Source organism: Balaenoptera physalus, assembly GCF_965194825.1.
Source record: "Balaenoptera physalus genome assembly, chromosome: 1".
NCBI lineage: Eukaryota > Metazoa > Chordata > Mammalia > Artiodactyla > Balaenopteridae > Balaenoptera > Balaenoptera physalus.
In genome coordinates, this window is record NC_138882.1 from 37,429,213 (window position 1) to 37,451,474 (window position 22,262).

General features: G+C 51.1%; 1 protein-coding gene across 1 annotated transcript in view; it reads right to left on the reverse strand.

Moving 5' to 3' along the window:
- Positions 1-2,426: 2,426 nt before the first annotated feature.
- Positions 2,427-22,262, reverse strand: part of PLXNA2 (plexin A2) — a 214,045-nt gene continuing 194,209 nt past the window's right edge. The window contains exons 19-32 of the mRNA XM_082434450.1: positions 21,364-21,507; positions 20,856-21,090; positions 18,682-18,824; positions 17,729-17,997; positions 15,733-15,799; positions 15,373-15,519; positions 14,580-14,739; positions 14,125-14,228; positions 9,914-10,013; positions 8,746-8,936; positions 7,200-7,369; positions 4,471-4,683; positions 3,643-3,793; positions 2,427-2,950 (exon numbers count right to left, since the gene is read on the reverse strand). Of these exons, the coding sequence (XP_082290576.1) occupies positions 2,855-2,950; positions 3,643-3,793; positions 4,471-4,683; positions 7,200-7,369; positions 8,746-8,936; positions 9,914-10,013; positions 14,125-14,228; positions 14,580-14,739; positions 15,373-15,519; positions 15,733-15,799; positions 17,729-17,997; positions 18,682-18,824; positions 20,856-21,090; positions 21,364-21,507 (2,190 nt within the window). The 3' untranslated portion in view covers positions 2,427-2,854. The remainder of the gene's footprint in view (positions 2,951-3,642; positions 3,794-4,470; positions 4,684-7,199; positions 7,370-8,745; positions 8,937-9,913; positions 10,014-14,124; positions 14,229-14,579; positions 14,740-15,372; positions 15,520-15,732; positions 15,800-17,728; positions 17,998-18,681; positions 18,825-20,855; positions 21,091-21,363; positions 21,508-22,262) is intronic.

Genomic DNA, 22,262 nt, shown 5'->3' on the forward strand with positions numbered 1-22,262 from the left:
CCTCTCCTCCCATCCCACAGGGCATGGACTCTTGGTGACCCAAAGCCAAGCAAGGCTCTCCATCCTTTCACCCTCACAGCCTGACTTGAGTCCAGTCGAGTTTTCCTTTATCTTAATTCCTTCCTTAGGGACGCCCCTGTGCCACATCCTTTGCCAGCCCACATTCCCCAGCTCTCTCATGGAATCCTGAGAAATGTGGTCAAGCTTCTCAGGCCGGCTCTGGTGCCTCTCCTCTCCACTGTCCAAGCGGCCATCACCCCATCATTCTCCCACTCCTCCAAAACCTTCAAGGAAGCATCCCCAGGGGTGGTGAATGGTCACCAAAAGTAGCTGCTGGGAGACACCCGGGTAGATGCCTACAGGTCGCAGTTGAGATGTCTAACTTTTACTTCTTGGTGGGGCAAAGCCCAGGATGCCAGTCTGAGCAGTGGTGTGATCAGAAAACCTTCATTCAGAGTTCAGAAGTAAAATGAGGGTGGGCTGCACTTTTCTGTGGGCAGCACAAAGTCCCCTGCTCACATTCCTCTTGCCGTATCTCCTCGCCTTTCATCTCCATAAATCATGGGCTCTGAGCTGATACGCTTTGGGTATATGAAGGGCAAACACTTTGGCTTAGTGCAGAAGGCCAGTCGTTAGTATTTCTTTCAGGCTATTAATAGGGCCCAGAGAAACTTTAACAGAAGTGGATTATCAGAAGAAAGTGGCCTTCACATGGCTGGTTGTGAATTATAATGAAAACAGCGAGTTTCCTGAGTATTTTGCTGAATGCTTTTCTCCTCTCATTTGTCGGCTGCATTCAGGCAAGAAACTGGAGCTGAGGCCACCAGGCACTGTCTGCTGTGTGGTTAGTACAGTGATCCAAAGCCACACCCCAGCGATGGAAGCCAGCCCTCAGAGCTACCCCTCCCCCGGCCCTTTCCTGGCAATCCAATGTGGTCAGCAGAGCCTTTGGAAATTGAAAGTGTTTGGAAGTAAATCAGGGCACAGAGAAGCCAGGGCCCAGAGTTAATTACAGAGGAGATGACCCTGGTCTGGTATCGCTGGGGGTGGCTGGTCCCGATTCCCAGCATCGCAGCCCCTTGTAAAGTAGAAGGTGGGAAGGGTAGGCTGGTCCTCTCCTGCTGCCTCCCTTCCCATCCCTTTGCCTTTCTCTTGTCCTCCTTCCCACTCACTCCGATGCTGCCTGCGGAGAAGTTGGAGCTGGCTGCTTGGATCCTTGCCAGAGTGGAAGGCCTGGAAACTCTGGTGGCTGTCCGGTCACTAGGGTCCTGCACCAGCGGAGGTGCCTTCCTCTGGATGCCTCCCACTGCCTTCCATGGGGCCTCAGGACCAGGGTGTGGAACTTTGGTCTCTTTATTTGGAAACTACACTCAGGACGGAGGGTCATCCGTGGATTTAGGTGTCAGCAGGAGAGAGAGAAGCTGCCCACTTGTCCTTCAAACTCATAAGGACATGAGAGGCAGAAAGAGAGGCCGAAGAAGACATAACATGGGGATGCTACAGTCATCTCTACCGAGGCCAGTGTCCAGACGATCAGGAGCTTCCGCATACGAGTGAAGGGTTGCCTCCCCTCTCTAGGCATGAGAGAATAAAAGACAGAAAGCACAACAACAAATACTGCAGCTTCCTGAACCTATGCTCTTCAAGTATTGCTTGCTGTAAACAGTGTTTGATTTTTGTTTTCTTTTTAATTGCAAGAAACCACTGGCGGATTGGAGCAGAATCCAAAGCCAAACACCCATATCCCCAGGTCAGCTCCCAAATGCAATCTCCTGGAGGCCTGGCCCACGCGCCTCCAAGGCCTTTCGCCAGGGTGCCTGGTTTATGACAGTGACGGATGTAAGGCAGAGCTGCCCAGCACCCTCAGGGAGGCCAGGCCTCTGGTCTGGGAGAGGCCCACCTCTCCCCCACTTCTGGTAGTCACTTTAGGGAAACCCAAAGGAAAAGTACCAAAGTCAGCTCCTCATTTGTTGAGGTTTGGGATTAAATAAAACAAAACAACCAAACAGTAGCAAAAAGCATTGGTACTCTACAGACACATATATCCGCTGGAGATGAGAATACACAGGTGTGCGTATGTAAAGCTGTTTCCAGTCAGCCAGGTGGAGCCGCTCCATGGCTGTGCCATTTGTGCAAAGGCTAGTCCTTCCCCACCTCTCACGGCTGCCGGGATAATTTCAGGTTTCACTGGCCTCTCTTTTTGCGAAGTGTTTGGTGCCAACTTGTGCTCATTCTTCTCCTCCTCACTTTTTAAAAAAAAACATTTCCAAAGGCAAGGAAACAATCATTTTTCCCTCTGCTTTCTCTCAGCATCTCTCTGTAGGCTTTTTCCGGCATTGGGAACCAGGAGTTATACGAGGAAGGAGGGACAGGGGTAAAAGAAGGAAGGGGGACAGAAATCAGAATTAAACGAAAGTTGGACGGGATGAACAGGGAAGCTTTTTGTTTTGTTTTATTTCTGGTTTTCCTTTTTCTTAAAAAAAATTAAATAAAGTTCTCATTATTTCCCCAATATACATTGAATGAGTTTTCATGCAAAGCAGCAGTCACAGAGGCAGAACCGCGCCCAGTCGTGCCTCTCAGCTTGAAGAGCCACCTTCTCCGGGTCCTGGCGTCCCTCTCGTCCTCGCCGCGGGGGGATGGGGTGGATGACACCCCCGGTCTCTCCCTGCAGGAACAGGCTGTGACGATACTTGGCTGGCGTGGGGAGAGGGGTCCTCCGCTCTCCCCAGGAGGGGGTCTCAGGGGACAGCAAGCGCTGGGGCCTGATCCCCTTCACTTGTCCTTCCTTCTGAGATGCCCAGTGTGACAGCTTTCACGGGTCCCTCTTCCCAGGAACAGGAGGCTCCACCTCTCAGCTCTCAATGGACATGGCGTTTATGAGCTGTTCCACCTTGTATGCCAACCGCTGTCGCCGGGCCTGCTCGTCCTGCTCGAGGGCCCCAATGAGCTGAGGAACAAAAGCAAAGGGGGGGCAGACTCAGCACTCAGCATGGAAGAGGCCATTTTCCAGAATCCTATATCCTTCTATCTGCCTTTCCATTCTGTCCTAATGAATATTACCTTAAATAATGTAAATGATTAATTGAATATATGTATGACATACATATGTGTGTGTGTATGTATGTGTGTGTATGTACATATCTAAAGTATTTAAAACGACATTTAGCATATAGCAAGTGCTATGTGTTAGCTATTATTATTACTATGATTACATTCAGGTACAATGCTAATGCATGACTTGTGAATTCTCTGGAGCTGTCCTCTTCAGGATCTAGTTGTGCCCACCTGTCTGTCTGAAATGTAACTGACAGCATCTGCCCAACTGCAAAGAATAGTCTGATTCATTGTTTAAGAATTGATGAAATTAATCGTACACTTTGAACTGAAAAACAATTACATTATTAAATAAAAGTGTTATGTATTGCATGAACAATGAAGGCAAGACAATGGAAGGTGTAAGAAAGCACCGAATGAATCAGGAGAGGATAGGCTGCCTTCTAAAAGCATGGTGATGACTTTTTGACTCCGTGAATGTGTTTTCTGAATTACCCTCCGTTGCTGTTATTTAAGGATGGAGCCCTGCTTTTTGTTTAACCTGTTTTGCCCCCTGAGTGCGTCCTTCCCGGGGCCCTGACTCACCTCTTCGCTGTACTTGCTGACGTAGGAGTAGATCTCATTGAGGGCACTCAGCATGTTGAACTCCACGGCGTGCAGGCGGGATTGCTCGGCGAGGTAGGCGTTCATGTCCTGGTCGCTGATGGCGGGGAGCTTGGCAATGTCCGCGTAGTATCTGCCAGAGAGAGGACAGGCTCCTTGGTGGGGACTCAACAAATACTGCCTAAACCTACCCTGGTCCCAGAACCCTTGAGAGCACAGTTGTCCCCACAGTTGCTCCTGCTTCCCTATTTCTCTTCTCACGAAGCTTCCTCTGGCCTCTTCCCTCTAGCTGAGGTTGGGGCCTGGAGGCTGGTTTTCCCTAAGGTTGGGGCCTGGAGACTGGTTTTCCCTAACTACTAACTTTCCAGGGTAGTTAAAAGCCCAGACTCTGACCAGACTCCTTGTATTCAAATTCCAGCTCTGCTACCTGCTAGCTGTGTGACCTTGGGTAAGTTGCTTTGCCTCTCTGTGCTTCAGTTTCCTCATCAGTAAAGTGGGGATGATAATAATACCTACTTTACAACTCTGCTGGATATTTTAGTGAGGTGATACATACAACATCTTTATCACAGTGCTGGGTGCTTAGCATGTGCTCAATAAATGGTAATTAGAATGCTAATGATCTGACTTGAAGGGTACAAAGCTTCCCTTTCTTCCCCCAGCAGGAACTTTGGACAAGAGAGAAAGAGGTGAGCACGAGGTCCCGAAGGCACCACAAAACATGGTTTTGAGTCCTTGGTCAGTGAAGCCCAGAGGAGGGAACGCAGCAGGCGTTCAGGGCCACGGGCGTGTCCTGAGGGTGCTACTGACCTTTCCACCCAGCTCTTGTAGCTGGGGATGTCCTTGGCATAGAGCAGCTTGTTGGAAGGGGAGTCCTTGCCCAGCCGGTGCTCTGATGTTGAGCAAGAGTCCATGAAGGTCTGGGCCACCACAGAGAGGCAGGCGTCCGTGATGCTGCCCTTGTGGATGTCAAATACAAACTGGGGGTTCTTGATCACGTTCACCCAGAAGCGCAGGGGGAGGCTGTAGGAAATAGCAGAGCAGAGTCTGAGGGCTGCACCTTGGCCGTGCCCCATGCTGTTCACTAACATTCCTCCCTCCCCCACAAATGCCAAATTCTCTCTCGAAGGGCAAGAGAATGAAGTCACAGAAAACTGGTCCAGCCAGGGCTGCCAATTTAGGCTAAGCTGTTACTGATGCTAGGAGAAAAGGAGAGGCACTATTGTGCCCTAATGGGGTGCTGACCCTGTTCTCTAACAACTGAGAGGTGGGCGTGGGTGGCTTCATTCCCTCCTGGAGGTCTTTTCCAAAGGCCTCTGTGTCCCCAGGGAAGCCCAAGTAACAGAGGGCTGCACAGTTTTCTCAGAGCTTCAAACAAAGCCCCCAGGCTCCCAGAGTCCCTTCTCAATGCCTGTGGCCATTGTCCAGAAGGATGCAGTGGCAGCCCCAGCACGGGCTCCGAGTGGGCACAAAGGGCGCCACCTGTGCTCCCCACCCAGCCAGGCTGCCCAGCCACTTCCCAGGGCTGGCCCGGCCTGGCTGGGCTGAGGAATGGGCTCCCCTGGGGGCAGCTCTTTCACGACTCTCCCCGGGGCTTTCTCGGATCTGGTCAGGGGCAGAGGAAGAACAGGAGGCCATGTTGGCACGCGGGGAATGACTCACTAGGACTCCGATTTTTTCCCACCCCAAGAGGAACTGATCAGTCGTTCCGAGAGTTCTTTCTGCAACTTGGGAATTTATAAACGGAGGAGAATGCTTTTTCTCTGCTCCTTAGGCCGTAAGGAAGATAAGCCCATTTACTCCCCTTCAAAACCAGAACAGCTGCTGTTTCTGCCGCCTTTTCCAACTTGGCCCTCTCCTCCAGCTGCCTGCGGGCCCTTAACTCTTTTGGCTCCTCTGTGGAATGAGCCCTGTCCCCGGCTTGTCCTTCGGGCCTGAGATGTTTCAGCCACCCAACCTACCTCCCCTCTCTCCTTCATTTTCTCTTGATTCTCCGTGACCCCAAGCTTTCCCAAATGTCTCAGTTCATGCCAAGTCTTGGGAAAGATCAGCTGTGCCCACTCCAAGTCCTTGCATTATGATTTCTGCTTATCTTTCCAAATGCAACGGGATCACTCACTTTCCTTAACCTGGAGGGAGTGGCCTGGGCTGAGAGGTGACTCCTCTCTTCTACCTACCCTTCCCCTGGCAGCTTTGGAAGCTTCTAATAGTCTTTCCTTGGACATTAGGGACCTGCGGTCTGGCTAAGGGGACTCTCCCCACCACAACTCCAGGGCAGAGCATTTTTATGACTTGGGCCTGGCCAGAAACAGAAGGCACAGAGATGGGGATAATCCAGAACTTTCTCTTGATTTCCTTGAAACTGCCACTCCCAGCGCTGGACTGAGGATCCGCCAAAGCAAAGGGAACAGCCCCGGCCCCGGCCCTGGGAATGCAGGTGGAAGGCCTGTCCCCGTGACGTGCACTGGAGGCTCCTCACCCCACAACCACCAGAGCCTCTTTATTTCACCCCACTGTGATCAAAGCTGCAGACTTTGGAGGGCTTGGCAACCACAACACCCCGGAAAGGAAGGAATACATGGGGTTTGGGGTTGGCTTTTTCCAAAGTGTTTTGCTGGTTGCTAGGACTTTTGATTCCCAAATAACAGCCGGGTCCCATCTGTGCCGGCTCTGTTTTCTGAGGAGATGGCTGACTCCAGACAGCTGTGTGGGCTGCCTGCCCAACCCAGATGCCTGGACCTCCCCTCTCCCCTCTCTGTGCTCTTTCCTGAAGGAAGGTTTTTACTCCAGCTCTTGGCCAGGCCCTTTGTGACCTGAAAGTCAGTCTTCAGTGTGGTCTGTGGTCCAGGTTCAAAACCCAGGAGAGAAAAGTCTTGCACGAAGAGCCCGCAGGAACTGTTTCTCCCACTGCTGGGTTTGGCTGCAGAGGTTACCTTAGCGGAGACAGTCACGCCTGCAGGACGTCCTGCCTGCTGCTTCCTGAAAGCCATGGCGCCGGGGTAATCGCTTGGCCTTAAGGGATCACGTTTGCAATGACAACCTCGTAGTTGGTGGGCTCAAGTCTACAGCAGGTGCAAGCTCTCTCCCAGCACTGGCCAACTTCCCCAGGGTCTAAGTTTAATTCAGGGCTTCCCCATTTCAGGAAGTGCCTTAGATTCTGCCGTGCTCAGAATGCCCCACAACGCCTGTCTGTGAAGCTCTGCTGCTAGGTCTCAGATGTGGCTCTTTGTGTAGGTTCCTCCAGCTCCCTTTCCTAAGAACCAGGAGTTAGGGAGGAGGAGGCATGTCCTGGAGAAGGGTCTCAGCCTAAAGGGGCAGAGCTCAAGGGTGCATCTGTCCTGGTGCCAGGCTCTATGCCTGGCAGGGCCCACTTGGCGCCTGGGGACCACGTCTGCTCTGTGGAGCATATGTTTGTCCCAGGAGCCTTGGATTACTCAGCCACAGCAGAGAACAGGCTCCGCCCATCTCCCTGGTCCTCACCCCCCGCAGCTTGCAGCCTCGCTAGGCTGCAGCTCTCCCTGGGCTCCCCAGGGGGTTACCAGTTGCTCTTCCAGGTGTGCCGCACATCTGTGTCGTGGATGCTGTGTCTGTCGGCCTGCTCATCCAGGAAATCAAACATGTACTTGATGGCCAGGGGGAGAGCGCTGCCCCGGTGCACGGTGCTGAACAAGGTCTCAAACAAGTCGTCCACGAACTTCTGCAGGGTGCCCTGGCGGAGGGGTGGTGGGAAATTATGAGGTGGGAGAGGGGGACGGGCAGCAGGCGGGCAGACCAGATGGTGCCTTGGACCGATCCTGCCTTGGAAATTTGTCTGCAACGCCAGGCTGTGCAGAGAGTGCGGTGGGAGTGGGGGTTGGTGGGGGGGGATGTTGGGAGGTGGGAAGGACTGAATGGGCTGCAGATTCCTGGCAAGAACCCCCTCCAACCTGCGGCCACATGCCACATTTCTGCTTGTGTCCATGGCAGGCGGGTGTGGGCGTGCGGAGTCTGACTGAAGACAGCAAGTGCTCTGAGCCCAGGCTTCCCACGGGGAATGAAGGGCACAGGCTGGTACGAGAGGGTGTCTAAAGAACAAGACGGAGGGCCGGACCTTTCCAGCGGGAGCAGGGCAGGACTGCAGAGGGTCTCACGGGAAGGTGTGAAGGGCTCACCATGTTAGTGGCTGGGGATAAGTGGTGTCTGGAGTGGGGACTGGGTGAAGGGTCCAGATCCAAGAACACTGAGACACAGCCCTGATCACAGGGCCTTGGAGGGTACCTGGGGCAGGGACAAGGCTGGGCCTGGGGCCCACAGTTTGCACGTTCAAAAAATACCTCTGAAGGTCAGGAAAATGTCCAACCTTTTGGTGTCTCTTTGTTGGTCTCTTATTAGCATATTAGGCAAAGCAAAATTTGAGACGCGTGGTCTGATGGTGTACTTCTGAGGCACGTCAGGGAGCAAGTCTGAGATGCCACTGTATTAGAATTTCAGTCGCATTTTTGTGGGGTCAGTGGGGGACAGTCCTGGCAAATACGGGCTGTATGATTGCTATGCATATAGGCAAACTTTTCTCTGCTAGGGAGGCTAGAAGACAGCTTTAGATCATAGCTTTCAGCACTTCCGCTGCCTTGCTTCCATCAGCATTTGGGGGTAGATGAGATGGGACGGGGAAGGGGAAGCCTTCTCTTGGATACCAGAAGGACCAGGCCTTCATGCTTTTCCTCCCACTGTGGCCAGAAACTGGGTAGAAAAGGCACTGATGGAGGAAGCTGGCATATCTGTCCATCTAATACCAATAAAAAACCCCAATGATTTCCTAAGGGGTGTAGGGGCCCGAGTGAGAGTGTCGATCCTCTGAGGAGTAATTGCGGTCCTACAGAGTGAGCTAGGAGGAAAGATGTCATTGTGATTTTTGCCAAAGGGTAGAGAGCAGCAGTGGCCTGATCTCCTGGGAAGCCTGCCCCAGACCTGGACTTGCTTGTCCAAATGCGTTACCTTGAAGGACAGGCTCCATGATGTCCTTCCGATGTTGTGGGCTGGGTGGGGGGTAGGACACACCTCTGTGAGGAGCCTTCCCTGGGCTGGGCAGGGCAGGGCAGGAATTACCTTGGTGGCCAATAGCCGGGTCAGGTAGATCTCGGACACCATTTTGCTGCCCCGGTCACCTTCCTTCTGGTCCCCATGGTCGTGGTTCTTCACCAGATGCCACACCTTGACCCCACTCTCCAGGTCTGGGGTGATCATGGGGGCCCGAGACCGCAGGCTGTCGGGACTGCCTGTGTACCTGAAGGAGGAGTCTGAGGAGAAGGGGGCAGTGGAGGCCTGTGAGCAACTAATTGCATCATCCTGGCTTGAAGAATCCTTCTAGAATCCCTGCCCACCTGCTGCACTCACTCAGAATAAACCAGTTTCAATTGGAAGGGGACCCTTGGGGTTTCATATTTGGTGGGTTATTTTATTGATCCTTGGTTGGCACAAGAACAGCCTGAAATCTTTTTGTAAAAAGAGGACCTAGAAATTCTGTGAGCTGGAGTGGCCCTTGGGAATTTGGGAGTCCCTCATTCCCTGATGCTTCCAGCAAAGAACAATCAATAGGTAAAATGTCAACCAGAAATTCTCATAGGGGCTTTAATAAAAGTCTGGATACAAAGGGCTGTGAGTGGAAATGCTCCCTCTTGGGAGTTGATGGGTTCCTTCTTACTTGGGGCCCAGAATATAGAATTGCCTGAGCCCCTTTTGGAGCTGCCGGCTTCAGTCCTGAGGTGTCCTTTAGCTGGACAGCCCAAAGCCTAGTGCTATACAGAACCAGAGGAAACACAGTCAGAGAGAGTGAAACACCACAACCTCATTGCCCAGAGGGCACTGGGGGCCCTAGCTCTCCTCAGGGGTGGAAGGGCTAGGATGGACAATTGATTGCCCAAATTGGGACATGACTGAGAGCTAAAGGGGGCACTGTTAATAATTCAGTCGGGACAATAAGCATAAACTGGGACTGGGTTATGTGAACCTCCCATCCAAGAGCCTCCTTGGGTCTGGGCCCTTCAAACTCCTTCATCAGACCTGGGCTATCAAAGGAAAGGTGCCGGATACCACCTGCTGCCACAGCTCTGAGGAGACAGGCTGCTCCGAGGATGACTGGTCCAGGGAGAAAGGGAAGCCTTTGATTGCAGGCTGGCAGCAGCACGGAGCTCCTGCTGTCAGAAGGGACGGTGAGTGGCCCCTGGGGGTCACAGAAGACTCCATTGGCTGCCCAGGCTACCTTTCTGGTCCTCACCGTATCTGCTGATGGACGTCCGGGAGATGCTGGCAGAGGCAGGGATGTTGTAGGAGGAGGTCTGTTTGGGGACCAGAGCCACCACCGATCTGTCTGATACCTGAGAAGGGTATGAGAGATACAGTTCAGGTGAATGTTGGTATCTTGGGGAATAAAATTGTCAAGTACTTCTAGAGAGTTACAGAATAGGTTTACGTAGAGCGTAAGGAGATCAGGAATGCTAGAAATAACAATTCCTGCTTTTCAATATGGTAGCTAGTTGCCACCTGTGGCTATTGGGCTCTTGCAATCCAATCAGTCCAAAGGGAGATGCCCTGTAAGTGTCTGAGCTCAGGTACGCTATAAATGTACAATACACACTGGATTTCAATGACTTAGGATGAATAAAAGTATACAAACTGTCTCATTAATAATGTTTATATTGATTACATATTTAAATGACAATTATTTTAGATCAGTTGTGTTAAATAAAACATTAACATGACATTTATCTGCTTATTTTTACTTTTTAAATGTGACTAGTAAAAAATGTAAAGTTATACGTGTGGCTTGCATTGTATTTCTATTAGAGGGAGCGTAGCCCAGCCTGCCTTGAGCTTTGTGAGTTACATACAACTATCCCCACTTTAGAGATGAGGAACTGAAGCATTGAGAAGCTAAACAACACCTTCAAGTTCGCACACCTAACACATGATAGAGCCAAAATTTGTCGTCCAGGTTGTCAGGCTCCCGAGCACATGCTCTCCTCATTGCATCCTAATTTGGGATTTTATTTCAAGACACACTGGTCTGAAGCCCATTTTCCCTTTTGGTTCTGATTTCTTTCTGGCCTGGGTCCTATAATGGCCCAGTCACCTTGAGAGGCTTCACCAGAAGGCAGCTGCTCTTGGGGAGTCAGTGAGAAAGAAGGTGTCTTGCCTGTCCTCTGTGAGGGTGCCCAGGCTCAGCACCCAGACTGCAGGGAAAGGGCTGACAAACGAGGAGCCATATTGAGGACATTTGGGGGCATTTTGATTTAAGGTTACCCTCCATCCAATAAAAACGGAGAATCCCCAGAATTGTGGCGATCCAATTAAACCCCTAACGCAGAGGGAATAAAACAGCTATAATAATGTTATGGGCCATAAAACATTCCTATTAAACCATTTTTTACTTTAACAATTTTTATGAACTTTATAAGTTTGATTTATGGCTGCACCAGTCATAAAACCATCTTTCTGGGTCTTAAATTGTCAGTCCCTCTCTCCCACCAAAAAAAAAATTAAATGTTGGGAAGTCAAACTGTAAGTGAACATTAGTGCTAACGAGATTCCCTGATAGCCAGTTTTAGTAGTGGTGTTTAATTTCACCCTCCCTATAAATCTGCGGGAACCCAGGAAGTTTTTAAAAATCTCTTTGTTAATTAAGATTATGCAGATTTTTCTCCTGTTGGGGTCCAAGGACCTTTGACTCCTGGGAGGGTAACAAGAGGTCGATGCTTTGACTTGATGGCATAAAGCTGCAGGGTCCAGGACTCTTCACAGTTGTCTGGAAGATGCCAATGCGTAGTTACTTCCCAGCTGGGGCAGCTCCCCAGACTGCAGGCAGCTTGCACCATCAGCACTAGGTCTGAAAAGGAGGGGGAACTCTCCACCTAGGACTCTCAGGAACTCTCTTTGCAATTGAAATGATACACGAAAGCCTGGCAGGAGCAAGGGTTTATTCTCCCAGGGAGAACAGATTATGTTATCATTTATGGCTTGTTGTCAGCTAAAGGGAGATTCACAAGGTGACTGGAATGACCACAGTTCAACTGAATTCCAGGTCTCATCACTAAATCTCCCTTGTCTTTAGTCTCCAGTCTTTCTCTTGACCAACAGGTGATGCAAACCTGTGGTCAAGATGCCTGGCTGGGTCTGACCTTGCCTCTGCACTTACTAGCTACGTGATTTCAGGAAAGTCACTTAGCCTCTCTGTGCCTCAGTTGTCTCATTTGTCAAAGGGGATAATAATCGTGTCTAGGTTTGTTGCGAGGATTAAAGGCATTAGGACACGTAGAGGCTGGGAGCAGTGCCTGGTGCCCAGTGACACTCAGTAAATGCTGGTATTACTGTTGCTATTATGGACATCATCATCATCATCATCATTGTCTCCCAAAGGGAAGAATAATCCCTCTTGTCCCCTGTCACTCAGGGCTAGCGTGTGGGAAGAGCCTTGCACAAAGTAAAGCTCGGTAAATATTTGAGGAATGAATGAATACATGAATGATAAATGACATCGGGGAATTCAAAGTGCTTTGTAAGATGAGCACTGTAAGAACAGAATATTCCATTCTCCTGATTGGGAGTCATAGGACAGACGGCCCAGTAACAAGCATTAGGGCACCAAAGACAGAGAAGAGCGGCCCCATTCCTGCCCTGGAGAAACTTACAATTTGGGGGCATAATGCTCATTTCTTTTGCACTTTCTTCTTCGGTTCCAACTGGTTCATTAAAACTGTTCTACGAAGCCCAGTGTGAAGTGGGGTTGGGGGCTGGGGTGGAATCAACAGAGTGATTATAGCTACTATGGAGTGGTATATACATCCTGGTATACCTCACCTGTGGTTTCTAATACTTCCAACCACCTTCACAATTTGGGGTCATAGTTCCATTTACTGATGAGGAGCCCAGGGTTTAGGGAGATTAAAGTCACATCACCAGCGAGTGGGGAAGCAGGGGTTTAAATAGAGCTCACAAATCCTCTCTTCCCACTACACCACACTTACTCCATTTAGGGAGGGGGTCCAGGCAGTGTCAGCATGGGAAATGCAGGCCAGTAAGGGGGATGGAGCCTGGAAGGGAGCATTTTGGGGTTTCCCCAGTGCCCCTCTCTTTCGTCTGTGCCCCAAGAGGCTCCCAGGCAGGTCCTGCTGGCTGTTAGGACCCCCAGCCTCCTGGTCGTTGGTAACTCAGTGCTTAAGAACCGAGCCTGGGCTTCCCTGGTGGCGCAGTGGTTAAGAATCCGCCTGCCAGTGCAGGGGACACGGGTTCAAGCCCTGGTCCAGGAAGATCCCACATGCCGCAGAGTAACTAAGCCCGTGTGCCACAACTACTTAGCCTGCGCTCTAGAGCCCACGAGGCACAACTACTGAGCCCACACGCCACAACTATTGAAGCCCGCGCACCTAGAGCCTGTGCTCCGCAACGAGAGGCCACCGCAATGAGAAGCCCGTGCACCACAACGGAGAGTAGCCCTTGCTCCCCGCAACTAGAGAAAGCCCGCGCGCAGCAACGAAGACCCAACACAGCCATAAATAAATAAATAAATAAATAAATAAATAAATAAATAAATCTATTAAAAAAAAAAAAAAAAAAAAAAGAATCCAGCCTGCCAGCCCCTCTGCACCCTCCCCGTGTGAGGCAGGGACAGAGGATGATGTTATTAATCAGGCAATCCCACAGGGTCCTGCTGCCCAAGGCGCTTCCTCTGGTTGGTTTAATTTCCCTCACTGTCTCTCATCTCCAGCTTCTATTTTAGTATGTTTTTCGAATCCCAACCAGCCTACCTGTGCTTAATCTTACAGAGACCCCCAGCTGTGGGTGGTTACCATGAGGAGCAAGGGGGGTGAGAGTAGATACCTCTCGGGATCTTTTGTTCTTTTGCTGAGATTTTTTTTTTTTTTTGACTGTTCCATTCAATGTGTCTGCCGATGTGCTAAACACTCTACCTACTATACTCAATCTATTCCTCACAACTTTATGGGGCAGGGATCACCATTAACTCCATTTTACAGATGAGAATGAGAGCTTAAGCAACTTCCCCAGGAACACCAGCTAGTAAGCGGCAGAATATAAGACCCAAGTCCCTGCTTCATTGCAGGTGAGACATGTTAAGCCTCATTAGTAAGAAAGCAAAGAGAAAGCAGCAGAAGACTATGCAGCTGTCTGTGAAAGATGCCATTTTTCTGAAGGCGAAGAGCTACACTCTGTACAGGATAGGAGCGTCCAGCCCAACCCCACACCAGTTCAGTCAGTTTCTCAGGGTGAGTCTGGACACTCATGTTTTCGACAGCTTCCCCCAGTAATTCTAATCGGCAGCTGTGGCTGAGAATCATTGCTCTAGACTCAGGGAGGAGGTGGAGAGGGGAGATAAGAAAACCCTTTTAGGCCTTTGAGGGCCTTAGAGCAAACCTTAGAAGGAGGGGGCATTCTGGGAGGGCAGGGGTCCCTGACGCAAAGCCCTGCCCTCACCTGATAGTGCATCAGCGTGTTGAGCCGCTTCCAGTCACCCTCGATCTTGGTGGTGATGTCCTCGTCCTGCAGCACGACCCGGGCAATCCGGCCTTGACGCCACTCTGGGTGGAGGGGTGGTGCAGGAGCAGTGTGAGGGGCGGGGGCCGGGACTGCCCAGTCGTGCCGTCCTCTAGGGGCTTGGCAACCCTGGCCCCCTCAAGCTGGTGCAATGACAGTGTTTCAGGTGTCTGGGGCTCCGGGGGGGCCAACACTGGCAAAAGCATGGGCCTCCCCAGAGGTGGCCACATCTGAGTGGGCAGTGTTTCAGGCAAACATTTCAGCTGGCCCCTCACCTGGACGGCACCCAGGCCCCGACGAGGGGCTGTCTGCGGGGCAGGGTTTCCCACCCCACCCCCCATAGCCCAAATGCCCTCCTGGAAGTTGCCCTCACACTCCAAGGCCAGGTTTCCTACCCAAGTCCATGTCAACAGCCCTCGGCCGCTGGGAGTAGGGCACGTTCTTGTAGACAGCATCGAGAATCTTCTCTTTGACCTGCGTGATGGTGTCACAGTTTAACACCTTCACTGGGATCTCCGGACTGTTCTCGTTGTCAGGGTTGACGCAGTTCAGGATCTACAGGTGGCGATAGAAGGGGAGCAGGATGCGAGTTGAAGGAGCCATTTGGGGGAGAGGGAGTGAGGCCCTGGAGCCTTCTCTTACCCAGGCTCCCCCTCCTCACAGGAGAAACGGGTGTCCCTCTGTCTGTGTCTCAGTTTCTCGCACCTTCCAGCCATCTGCCAATGACAGCTTGAGTCCTTCTGCCCACCTCTCTTTCTCAGAGAACCAGGACTCTACTTTCTAGCCCCTGATGGCTTAGGGGAGGCTGTCATCCTGGGTGGAGACGTCCTGGGGGATTCGGGGTGGCTCCAGGTGTTTCAAGGGCTGGCCTCCCACTTCCCCAAAACCTCTATATTAGAAATCAGCAGACTTCTTCCCCGTAATGCTGATTTCCCCATAGCTAATGCTGAGTGATCCAGGGTAAATGCAGGCAATGCAAGCTCTTTAGGCCCACCCAATGAGATAGGGGAGGAGGGGCCCAGGCCTGTGTGTCTGCCCTTGGGACACTTGGCATTCCCCCTGGACTGGCCCCCAGGCCGGCCTCCTAGCCTCTTTATTGACCCCTCAAACTGGCTTTGTGGTGAGAAGGCAGAGCACGGATCAGAGGCAGGAGGTCCGTGCTGTCCCCTGGGCTTCCTGCCTCCTCACCAGGGTCTTGTACTCGATCTGCTGCCGAATGAGCTTGTCCTCGCTCAGGGAGTAGCGGGCCTCGCCCGTGATGGCATCGATGGGGCCCTTCTCCATCTGCTGCTTGATGGCGCAGTACAGCATGAAGAGCGGCTCCCCCGCACACTCCTGTGGGCAGAGGCAGGGCGTGGGTGGCGGGGTACCAGCCTCCTTCCCTCCCTCTCCTGACCCTATTTCTAGGCCCGCTTGGCTTTGGGGCACCCAGCCAGGTAGGTTTCTGTTCCTAAGAGGGGTCCCCATGCAGCCCTGATGGCCAGGCTCAGAGGGGCAGCCCCCCATCTTGCTCTCAACTCCCAGTTCCTGTCTCACTCCCAGTCTCACCTTCAGGAACTTGTGCAGGAGGAAGGCAAACCAATTGGTCAGCATCTTCTCAGCCACGGACTCTGTCCTGGGGGGGCAGAAGGGATGAAGGGCAGTCCTTTATGGAGGGGTCTCGGGGCGGGGGTGTACCTAGCTTGTTGTGTGGACCAGGGTTCAAGAGAACAAGGGCATGAAAGAACACAGTGCTGGGGGCCAGGACACTGTGTTCTGTCCCAACTCTACCAATAATGACAAGTGAGACCTTGGGCTACAGGCTTCTTTCTGGACCTCAATTTCCTGCAAAAATGGAGTGGTACTATGAGTCTGCAGACACAGGGACCAAGAATACCATCCTCTTACCCTCTTCCAGCCTCAGGGTGATGGAGTTTCTCTGTCCCTTTGGGATTTCCTGCATATCTGAATACTTTATTTGCATGTCCAGAAGGTCCCTGGTACCTTCCCCTCCAAACAGAGTCAGACTGCCTGGGTTCAAATCCTGACTCTGCTGCGTACTGGCCTGTGTGATCTTGAGTAAGTCATTTCCTCTCTCTGGGTTCAGTTTCCCCATCTCTAAATGGGGATGATGATAATAATAATAATAATAATGATAACCATCATCATCATCATCATCTATCCCACAGGGCTGTTGTCAAGGTTGAATGAGTTAATATATGTAAAGTGCTAAGAATAGTGCATATACCTGCTCGCTGACATCACTGCTGTCCTGCGGGGTCGTGGATCCCAGCCCCTCAGGTAAAGAGCAGTGTGTGCAAGTGTTTAGCTGACAGGGGATCTGCCTCTGTAAGCACCGCCCCTTTGTCCTGCCCCACCCCCATCATCCCAGGCTGCAGATCTGGGGACCTGCGAAGGAACGAAGCGGCTGTGACAGACCCTCAGTGATGGGGATGCCGGAGGGGTATTTTAACTCGCTGCACGTGGTGCAAATTATACCCTCTGGTTGCAGTAAATCCCAGGCATTTGCCAGGGCTGCTCAGCAATGGGGGCCTGGGAGAGAGAGACAATGGCAGAAGAAATTGTGGCTTTCTCCCTGGCCCCTCCCAGCACCTTCTCCCTGCATTGTGCCTGAGATTAGCTCTAATTTAAATACAACAGTTCTTAATGAGAGTTTCTAATGCTCAGATTGGCAGAATGGGGGCTCTGTACTCATAAAACAAAGCCATTCTTTCTCCCTCCTCACCCCACATGGGGTCTGGAAGCCTGAGACCTTGCAAGGAGAAGGCTACCGAGAAGGCAGTGAAATGGAGGTGGCACATTCCAAGCCCTGCTGCCAGCTGAGCTCCAAAGCTGTGCTGGGCTCCCCAGGGCCCCCAGAGAGGGTAGGCTTGGGGATGGATGCCAAGGTCTCTGACCCTCTTCCCTGCCAGGAAAATGGCAACCGAGGAGGGCGTGGTGGTGGATGCTGGTGATTCAGATCCAGGAAACTGGGCACTGATGGGACAGGCCACACCGTATCTCCAGCCAGGTGCTGTCCAACAGAGATCCTGCTGTGATGGGAATGGCCTCTATCTGCACTTCCAATATGGTGGCCACTGAGCACTTGGGATGCAGTTAGTGCAATGGAGGAACTGAATTTTAAATTTTCATTTTAATTAATGGTCACATGTGCTACTGTGTTGGACAGTGAAACTCAGGATGCATGGGGAGGGAGACTTCAAGACAGGTATTATTAGTGTCATTTTGTTCACGAGGAAACTAAACAGCAGAGAGGCCACATCACTGGCCCAAGATCACACGACTAGCAGGTAGCAGAGCCGGGGTTCAAGCTCAGATGCTCTGGGGCCTGTGCTCCTGCATCACGCTCAGCACCTGAAGACACGGCACAGTCACCCGGACTGAAGGAAGATGAGACTCTGCACTGGGAGCTGCGGGGACACAGGCCTTCCTGGGGAGGGGCGCCTTCTCGAGGGACCCACACTAACCAGCCTTGCCCCCCACCCCCCACCCCCCACACGACGTCCCTGTTCAGATGCCTCCCCGCCCCTGGCGCAGGTCAGACCTCCGGAGAAGCAGCTTGGGGTGGTTCTTGTTCTCCAGGTTCTTATCGATGAGGTCGGAGAGCAGCTGCTTGAGGACGTCGGTGGCGTACTCCAGGCGGCCCTGCAGGCCGGTCATGATGAGCGAGGCCACGTTGCCGCGGTCCCGCATGGAGAAGCTGCGCTGCAGCTCCAGGGTGCGGATGAAGGTCAGCAGGAACACCTTGTTGTTGATGAGCTGGGCAAAGAGCTTCAGGGCCTTCTCCACGTGCTGCTGCCCGTTGCCCTGCACCTGGGACGGATGTGATGGGCGTGGCCTCAGAGGACGAGCTTCCGGCTCTCCGTGAGGGTGTTAGCTGATGACGATACCAGCTATAGGACCCTCTCCATGACGCCTGTAACCACCCCACCCTCGGTGATGTAGGAATAACTGGTCTCTGAGGTCTGCAGTCTGCTCTGACTTCCCCCTGGGTTGAGAGGGTTGGGCTCCAGGTAGAGACCTCAGAGAGGATGCTATTCATCTGATTTTCCCAAGGATGCAACACAATAGGAGATACCACAGCAGACTAGCTTGGTTTACTAGTCTCCCCTTAATCTCCTCTGCCCTGATTTATTATCTTTAGTAAAACAAACTGAGAAATGAACAAACAAGCCTCACAGAATCATAGGTCTTTCCTTAAGCCAGCTTAAATCCATTCGGAAATGAGGCAGAATCTTAGTTAATTAATTCAGTCATTAATTAAAAAATGACAAACAATCAGCCTTCCCCTGGAATCATCCCAAAGAGCCTGGGTGCCCCCCGCCCACGGCTGTGATTTTCCTGGTTGGAAATATCCCCGTTGCGGTGATGCTTCTACAAGCTATTTCTCCTCCTCACTCCTGACCTTCTTCTGAGCACTGGGCCCCATTGGCATTTCCTAGGAAACCCAGGCCCCACGTCCCTGCTGGGCAGCTGGGCGAGGGAGGCGGGTGTTACCTCCAGCTCACGCAGGACGGGATGGTCCTCAATACCGGGGAACAGGACTCGCATAGCATAGGTCCGATAGTCCAGGTAGGGGATTCCTGAGCGGTCCAGGTCACTGGTCAGCTCGTTGATGTCTGTCTGGAGCTCGGCAAAAGCTATGAAAGTGCAGTGGAGACAGGGAAGCTCAGGAGGGGAACGCAGGCAGGGGAGGGGAAAGGCGGGAGAAGTTTGTGGAGGAGGGAAGGGCCAGATGTAGAGACAGGGAGGGTTATAGGGGTGCGTCTCCAGGGGCGGTGAGATATCTCCAGTCTGCCTTTCTTAGGTGGTGGGACTATGGGTGATTTTTATATTATTTCCTCCTCTATGCTTACCTATAATTTTGAATTTTCTTTCTATGTATTATAAGTGTAGTTAAAACAAAGGAAACACACGACTTGGGTCATGCAGGTGATACAGGTGCTAGAAGCAGGTGAGAGACAGTGGTCGAACAGATCAAACAAAGACCAGAATAGGTAGCTTTGCTCCCCTTTTCCAAGCAAGAGAATAAACCAAGATGCAAAAACCTTGGGGGAAAATGAAAATCAAAACCACCATGAGATACCACTTCATACCCATTAGGATGGCTATTATAAGAAAAGTGGAAAATAACATGTGTTGGCTAGGATGTGGAAAAACTGGAACCTTCATATCTTGCTGGAGGGAATGTAAATTGGTACAGCTGCTCTGGAAACCAATTTGGTGATTCCTCAAAAAATTAAACATAGAATTACCAAATGACCCAGCAATTCCTCTCCTACATATATACCCAAAAAAACTGAAAGCAGGGACTTGAACAGATACTTGTACCCTCACATTCACAGCAGCATTATTCATGATACCAAAAGGTGGAAACAACCCAAATGTCCATTGACAGATAAATTGATAAGTAAAATGTGGTTTATATACCCAATGGACTATTATTTAGCCTTAAAAAGGAATGATGTTCTCTCAAATGCTACAACATGGATGAACCTTAAAGACATGATGCTAAGTGAAATAAACAAAACACAAAGGAACAAATACTGTATGATGCCATTTATATGAGTTTCCTAGAGTAGTCAAATTCATAGAGACAGAAAGTGGACTAGTGGTTGCCTCTTGGGCCAAGGGGAGAGGAGGATGAGGGATTATTGTTTCATGAGTACAGAGTTTCAGTTGGGGAAAATGTGGAAGTTCTGGAGATGGATGGTGGTGATGGTCACACAATATTGTGAATGTACTTAATGCCTCTGAACTGGAGGAGGGGAGAGCACTAGGGTGCAGAGATAAGAAAGTTAAAATGGTAAATTTTATGTTATATATATTTAACATTCACACACACACAAACGAAACTGAGAACACCACCAAACCCAGACTTAGGGAGCCCTGACCACCAGGCCCTTGGCCAAACAGGGGCTTCCCCTTGGTGGCAGACCTGTCTCCTGACGCTCTCCTTGCTCCTCCCCAGCCCTGGCACTGGGAGGAGCCATGGCCCACCTTGCCCCAGCCCAGCTCTTCCCGTTCATCCAGCAGAGGGCTTGCTCTGATCTTGAAGTTTGCAGCAAAAGGAGAAGTGTTTTGATTCCTAATTGAGATGTTTACCCAGAGAGTCTTCCAGGTCCTCAGCCCAAGGGGACACCAGGTAGCTGCGGTTGCTTGGGAGACAGAAGAAACACTGTCTTCACCACCACAGCCTGGGATGTCCTGCAAGTGGCCTTCAGAGGCTTAGCCTGCAGTACTGGCTGAAAACACACCCTGGGGGAGGGGATGGGGTGGAAGGGAGGGCATGTGCTCTCACCTTTTCTGCTGCTCCAAGGCAGCCAGGCAAAAGGAGCTGTCACTCCTACGTGGGGATCTAGAGTCTGAGGCAACAGGGCCCAGGAGGCTCTGACTGTGGGGAGACTGAGGTCCCGGGAAGGAGAGTAGGCTGGGCCAGATTGTGGGATGAGTCAGGGCACAGGGAGACAGAATAATGGGATCAGGTCTGGGGCCTTACTGTGGGCATTTTAAGGGCAAAGGAAGTTTAACAGAAAACAGAGGTCAAAGTGGAGCAGGGTGGCTTGTGGTAGAAGAGATGGGAGCAAAGATGAGAGCTGTTTTAGGGAGGGGTGGGTAATAAGGCTGGTGAGGAAAGAGGGTCCCGGAAGCGAGGAAGTGCCTCCACTTACCTTCCTTACACTCCAGGGCCACACGGGACTCCAGGTTGTCCATCTGCATTTGGAGCCGCTTGAGAGTGAGGTCATTTTCTCGAGACTTGCGCTTGTAGGCGATGAGCACAATGATGACAATGATGAGCAGGAGGCTGCCGCCCGCCGCGATGCTGACGATGGCTGGCAGGGTCAGCAAGCTGTCTGAGATGACACTCACCGAGCCAGGCGAGAATACCATGCCACCCACGTGGACCTGCGCATGGCACACACACAGTTGCTGTAGAGCCCTGGCATCCAATCCTTCTCAATTCAGAAAGGGCATGAGAGACCACAACCACACAGTGCAGTCTGGATACAAAACGACTTCCTGCTTATCATCTGCCTTTCTTTTCTTGTGTTCTTAGCTCCTACCCATTTATTTAGGACTTTATGATGAGGAGATATGGAGGAGGTTGAAGACCCTTTCTTTATGACAGATTATACATGAAAGGTGAGGAGGGGAGGAATAATAAGAGGGTTCACTCACCATGACCTTGTGCTGCCCGGTGAGGTTGGGAGGCTCACAGAGCAGTTGCGTCTCGGACACAGTGACAGCGCATGGGGTCTCTCCAATCAGCACGGTGTAGTTGAGTTTGGCACCTCCAGAAGCAGGAGGGCAGAGGTTTTTGCCCTGTAGATAAGAGCAATCTTAATAGGAATAACTGACACATGTGCACAGAAGCTAACTGGTTATTTAAAAAGAGATTAAGACCAGTCCCTCCCATCAGGAAACTTCCACAAGCCTCTTAGATAGCCTCATCCACCAGAGGGCAGACAGGAGAAGCAAGAAGAACTACAATCCTGCAGCCTGTGGAACAAAAACCACATTCACAGAAAAATAGACAAGATGAAAAGGCAGAGGACTATGTACCAGATGAAGGAATAAGATAAAACCCCAGAAAAACAACTAAATGAAGTGGAGATAGGCAACCTTCCAGAAAAAGAATTCAGAATAACAATAGTGAAGATGATCCAGGACCTCGGAAAAAGAATGGAGGCAAAGATCGAGAAGATGCAAGAAATTTTTAACAAAGACCTAGAAGAATTAAAGAACAAACAAACAGAGATGAACAATACAATAACTGAAATGAAAACTACACTAGAAGGAATCAATAGCAGAATAACTGAGGCAGAACGGAAAAGTGACCTAGAAGACAGAATGGTGGAATTCACTGCTGCAGAACAGAATAAAGAAAAAAGAATGAAAAGAAATGAAGACAGCCTAAGAGACCTCTGGGACAACATTAAACGCAACAACTTTCACATTATATGGGTCCCAGAAGGAGAAGAGAGAGAGAAAGGACCCAAGAAAATATTTGAAGAGATTATAGTCGAAAACTTCCCTAACATGGGAAAGGAAATAGCCACCCAAGTCCAGGAAGCGCA